Here is a 6,381-nt window from a genome sequence, read left to right on the forward strand (position 1 = left end):
AAATTTTTAAAGGGGCTGCAAAATCCAACATAATTCAAATGCACAGATAATTCCTGCAATTCCTTTTCATTATCAACCTAATCATTACATCATAAAAGGCACTTCATTATGAGTGAGGACGTGGATCACTACTAGATCAGAATACAATACATACTAAATAGAATGATCATATAACAAGAGTTCCTTCAGTCATCACAAGGAAACATTTCGACATATCTCCATGAATCTTTCTCTTTCCATCTTTCCTTTAACTTTTATATATTTTCTTCACTTGATCCTACTCGCTTGATCTGGTCCACTTTAATAAAATCTGGGGTTTTGATCATTATCGCCTTTGATTCTTTCAAGATCCGATGTTCCTATCCTTCTTTTGCAGCCTTTGCAAATTCCAATGTTACTGTCTCTTATTTTCTCTTGCCACTTATTTCCAATAGTTCTCAGCATCTGGTTATTTTGGCCATTCTTTTTCCTTTTTCTAGCGATCTCTTGCACAACCATTTTATCACCAAAATGGGGGTTTTTTGCCTTTGGGTTTCCACCTAACATCTTGTATCCCCTTTTTTGGTGATTTGTTGATGATGTTTATTGTGTTAATCATTAATGTGCTCATGGTTTATTTATGCTTATGCATGTTTCTCATGGTTATACATTTTATGTTGCTTGTAAACTAATGCATGATTGCGTAATTTTTTAAAAAGGGAAAAATTGGTATAATGACACAATACTAATTCAACCCTCTCCCCCTCCCCCCTCTTAGTATTGTTCATTGCTTCCGTCAAGTAGTATAAGAGGCTCAACTTTCCAACGAAATATAATGAAAATATGCATGTAATATTCATAAATGCAAGCAAGCAGAGCAAGTAGTATAGGCAAGTAGGTGGAGTCGACAGTAAATATAAACAAGTATTGTAGGATGTACAAAGATCTATAGTTGGAGTCATATGATATTTTTAGGTACCATATGTAAAAGAGAATGGTGAGCTACTTCAAATTGGAATTCTTTCTCGTCTCTAAGTAGCAAAAGAATTCACCATAACCAATGCTTTATATTTTGAATGCCCACTACTAAGATGTAAGTTTAATAAATAGGCTATACATGAATGCATGAGGTCCATGACAATAGAATCCTATTGTACAAAAATGATAACATTTATTTTATTGAATTATGATGATATCGAGAAAATTGTTAACATTCTTTCTTTTGTTAATTGCCATGGTGTATATAAAAATTATTAATAAAAGAAATTCCTATAAAAATAATGACTAGTAGAACATGTTATGAAAAATCTCCTTACCCTTCAATTGAAGAAACTCAAAAAAATCTTCCTTTCAAATTTGAAAAGTAATGTTTTGTTTTAATTTTTATTTGCATGGGAAATACTTTTGTGTCCTTCTATGATAGGCTAGATAGTTGTCGAAGGGTAATGACAACTTCAATTTTGAACCCTGGTTGAGAGGATATATTAAATATGTCTAAGAGCTATGAGAAATCCATTGGTTTGAATGGCTCTACATGGGAATAAATGGATGATAAGACGCTCTACTGCCCTCACATATGGGCTCCCATTTTTATGACCTTTTTTTTTATGAATATCGAAAGTTGGAAGATTGAATATTGAGAGATACTCCAACACCGATGGAATGCTCTCAAAAAGTAGGTTCAAGACGCTTCTAGCTCTACACTAGTTTCTAGCATGGTTCTTCATCAGGATCACAAAAGCTTGGCCTCCCTATTTTTTAATGGTCCCACACTTAAGTTTTAGAATTCTATAATTAAGAATGGATAACTTGGCTACACAAATACTGACAATAATGGAGTTAAATTAATAAATTAATATCACAATTTAAATATTTTTTTTCAAAAACTAGCCGTTTAATATAGTCGTTACTTAATAATATTTGTTTTTAATATATTAATACATTAATATCATAATTTAAAAATTATTGTTCCAATATAATCGTTACTTGAAATTATGGTCTCTACATTGCTCTCTATTTAAGCATGTGCCATAGTCTACCTCTTCATTTGTTCCTGATGATGAACCACACTTATTGGTTCAAAACACGTCAGCCAAAAATTTCCCTTGTGTGATTTCTACCAAAAGACTTTTCTTAACAATGGAGTTATTAATTGAACACTGACACATGAATTAGATACAAAGATGAAATTGATAGTCTGAGAAATCAATAGGAGGTGTTACAACAAGAAGAAGCTCACCCTGCGCCATCCATAGTCTCATTAGTGAACTCAATCCACTCTCCCCTTGCCACCATGCCATATCTAAATTTCTACAACCAATCTAAACAAAAAATCTAGTCTAGCGATTTTCCTTGATTTCCATATAATATAAGGTTTGCTATATAATCAAAATTTTATATGTTTTTGGGTGTTTTTTTCATGGATTATATTTTCAAAACTCTTTACTATTTTGTAATCTAATTTTGAGTAGAAAAATAGTTTTTTTTTTTTTTTTTTATCAAGTTGTTTATGTCCTCTAGAAATAATTACACGCTTAACCTTTGGTTTAAGAAACCACGATCCAAGATCATCTAAGCCGTTATCTGCGTCATCTAGAGATGACTACATGTTTAACTTTTGGATTGAGAATCCTTAACACAACCCCTTACCCTTACTTAGACTTACTAGTGGTGGAGCCATCCCAAGGCATGAGACAACTATAAGAGAAAAACATGGACTATGTTGAGGGCTAGGAATAAAAACATATAGCCAGATAGACTCAACATTCCTAGGCTCAAAAGGTCCACCTAGTTCACGGGGGCCACGAGGGGAGGGGTGAGACAACACTGTGTTGCTAGTTTGCACTAGTGAGAAGTATGAAGTGCTTCATCCTTGTAGAGAAAATTAAACATCCAAAGAACTAGAGTCCTGAGAGGGATGATGCCAACCATAGCCTAGGAAGAGGAAACAATTTGGCTAGCCCAACTTTTCCCTCCTGATTGTGAGGGTGGCAATCCGACTTGCCTAACTAAAAAGCCTTGGAACCAAACAGAGTAATAAGCGCTTGTTATGAGCTGTAGAGAAATGAAAAAAAATGAAAATCTCGATAAATAAAAATTGAAATCAAATTGTAAAAAAAAACTTAATATTATTACCATCCATACCAATATTTTCTAAAAATATTCCTACCAAATTTCAATTGAATAACCGTTAATAATGAATCATTAAAAGTTGGATCATTGATAAAATTGTCGATGAAAATTGAATGATTGATAAAATGGTGAATGACAGATCATTGAATGTAACCCTAGATGATTCATCATTAAATATTGAATGATTGATAAAATTGTCCCTGCCATCTAAAACCATGAAAAATATATCGTTAGCGATATGAAACCACTACAAATTCCTTGAAATTCCCCTTGGTGCAAATAACCATGCTAAACCATGAATGTGGTACATGGCTCACAATTGCGTAACTTGTGCAAAGCTTAAATGAACTCCTAAGAAAGCGTGATACCCACCAAAAATAGAGAACAGAAAAGACGAGAGCCTAACCCTTCGCACATAATTCTAAAAGTGGGAGATCCATCCCCATATATTTACTTTAATAATGGTTAAAAGAACATACTTTATCAGGTTGATCTATGCAAGGTCAAGTATTATTTATTATGAGAGAAGCTACTGCCTTGTCCACATGAAAGGCCAAGATAGGAGTCATTGCAAAGGTTGAGGAGAGTACTGAGATATGAAAGAGCATATTTTATCATTCATTTCTCCTTCAAAGAATTTCAAAAGTTTTAACTGCACTGAAAAAAATAGCAGAGTACGTTGAAAAATAAAGCCGGCCCGTGCTCAGTAAGTCTGTCATGATGAGCAAAAGTGGACTTTCAAAGTCATATGGAGCTCCACAAAATACGATTTATGCTATTTATTTAATATTAATGCAGAAGTACTGCATATTCATTATTGAACAATAGATGGGATACAGGTTCTTAATCTGTTTACCATTTTGTTCATGGGGAGTTTGCATACTTGGCCTTGTAATCCTTCCAAAGCTCATCAACAGATTTACCAGTCAGATCGTTGAAGAACACCAAGTCCCATCCATCCCGCAGTTTCGAATTCATCTTGGCAACGAAACCAGAGGCAACGGTGTCGCAATACTGGAGAAAGTAGGCAGTCACATCGTAGCCATGGTCCCACTTATCACCGCTTCCAGGCTTAACCCAGTGCGATGGGGCGAAACCCGCAGTGAGGCGAACATAATCCGCAATGCCTTCGATCAGCCCTGACGGCGCACCGCCTTTGCCGTCCCACTGCCAGACGTGGGTCATCTCGTGGTACAGAACGGCCGTGATCTCCCTCTTTACGTCGCCCTGGTAATTGGCAACGTACTCGGCGCTCAAGTGGATTTGGTCGTTGCTCGTGTAGGCGACTCCGCTCATGCTTTCTACAAACAGAGTTACCGTCTGCACGTTCTTCCTGTCGGCGGACGATTGCTGGGCGAAGGTCTGCCAGATGAATTGGGTGGCGGCATCCATTATCTTGGCAGCGTTGGCCCTTCCTATCTCGCTGTCAAATCTCGTCCCGCCATCGCTGCCCTCGGCCGAGTTGCTGACCACGAAGTCCAACGCGTGGATGCCCTGTGCGGCCATTTCCAGAATCACTAGCGCAGCCGAGGCCGCTGCTGCCATATTCAAGAAGCAGCGAAAATCAATGTCTGAATGAATCGAGATAAGCTCAGGGTTTAGGTAGTGTAGTGCTAGTTTGGGAGTGACGGGTTATATAGAACAAGAAAAGCAGAAGACAGGTTGCTGGCGAACAACTACTACACAGCAGACTTTGACTCAAACGCACAAGTACTCAAACACGGAATGAACAACAACACTCTTCTCATATTATTTCAGGAAAAAATGGAACTGATTACAATGTATACTTACCAGAGATGGACTGTGTTTCCGGGCAAGACACGGACTCTGTCTCAGAATATTTCGAATATACAGATACAAAATTTCAAACTCTACTAGATCTGGTCACTTTAGATTCTTACCGGGGCCGAACACCCTGATATGCAGGGCTCCATAAGCGGGCGGACATTTTGAGGACAAAGGACATAATCTGTTCACTTTAGATTCTTTGCTTTGAATTGGAATTTTGTGGTATGTCTTGACCAATGGGGCGTGCATAATGCGGTGGTGGGGAAAATAGTAAGACACTTCTTTTCTCAAATTCGACGCTTAGCCATTCTTTTATATAAATTGCTAAGTATAATAAGTTTTGATTAAATGTACTCATCTTTCTCCGCTAAAAGAACCTAACCCTTCTATTTTTAATATTTAATTTTGTACAAATTTATGCATGTCTCAAATATGAATTTTAAATTTTTTATTTAAATTTAAATTTATTTAAATTAATATTTTTTTTAATCAACATATTATTATAAATTTCTAACATAATTAACAATGGTTTTTTATCAAAATATTATTATGAATTTGCAAATATTTTGATTTTTACAATCAATGTTGCCTCGTTACACTAAAAACAAAAGACAAAGTATTACTCTCAAGAGTTTTTATTTCACCCTATTGCTCTATATTCAAAACATTAAAATTTCAAAATATTAAAATTTTAAGAAGATATTATATTAGTTATTGTTTAAGGAGGTACTCTAGTATTTGCTTAGTAGTGAAAGTGCATTGACTTTGTATTATTTTATTTTATTTTTTGTAATTTTAATTAAAGTTTAGAGAAATTGTTGAATATTTCTATTTTCTATAAATTTAAAAATAATTTTGTACTTTTATGGAAATCTTATTTCTAATTTTTAATTGTCTCAACAAGTTCATATGAGACATAATTCTCCTGGTGGAGGGTGTTTTACAATTTTTTACTTTCAGGGAAATCTTATGTCTAATTTTTAATTGTCTCAACAAGTTCATATGAGACATAATTCCCCTTTGTTTTTTATATTTGTCAATCTCTGATAAATAATTTTAAACTAAAGAAAAACAATTTTTTACTTTCATGGGAATCTTATTTCTAATTTTTAATTGTCTCAACAAGCTCATATGAGACATAATTCCCCTGGTGGAGGGTGTTTTACAATTTTTTACTTTCATGGAAATCTTATTTCTAATTTTTAATTCTCTCAACCAGCTCATATAGACATAATTCCCCTGGTGGAGGGTGTTTTATTTTTGGTATTTGTCAATCTCTAATAAATAATTTTAAAATAAAGATTTTTTTTTTTTTACTTTCATGGGAATCTTATTTCTAATTTTTAATTGTCTCAACAAGCTCATATGAGACATAATTCCCCTGGTGGAGGGTGTTTTACAATTTTTTACTTTCATGGAAATCTTATTTCTAATTTTTAATTCTCTCAACAAGCTCATATAGACATAATTCCCCTGGTGGAG

The 6,381-nt window shown here is 34.6% G+C and overlaps 1 protein-coding gene across 1 annotated transcript; it reads right to left on the reverse strand.

Moving 5' to 3' along the window:
* Nucleotides 1-3,975: 3,975 nt before the first annotated feature.
* LOC149216501 (uncharacterized) lies at nucleotides 3,976-4,656 on the reverse strand. Its single transcript, XM_089389977.1, has one exon. It carries the CDS (start codon nucleotides 4,654-4,656, stop codon nucleotides 3,976-3,978), a length of 681 nt encoding a protein of 226 aa, XP_089246103.1.
* Nucleotides 4,657-6,381: the final 1,725 nt, after the last annotated feature.

The sequence above is a fragment of the Pinus tabuliformis genome, chromosome 1_1, assembly GCF_031772625.1.
Source record: "Pinus tabuliformis cultivar Carrire ecotype Pingquan chromosome 1_1, CPIR1, whole genome shotgun sequence".
NCBI lineage: Eukaryota > Viridiplantae > Streptophyta > Pinopsida > Pinales > Pinaceae > Pinus > Pinus tabuliformis.

Excerpts from the sequence above, each read along its gene's own strand:
- LOC149216501 (XM_089389977.1), bottom strand. The coding sequence starts at position 4,656 with ATGGCAGCAGCGGCCTCGGCTGCGCTAGTGATTCTGGAAATGGCCGCA.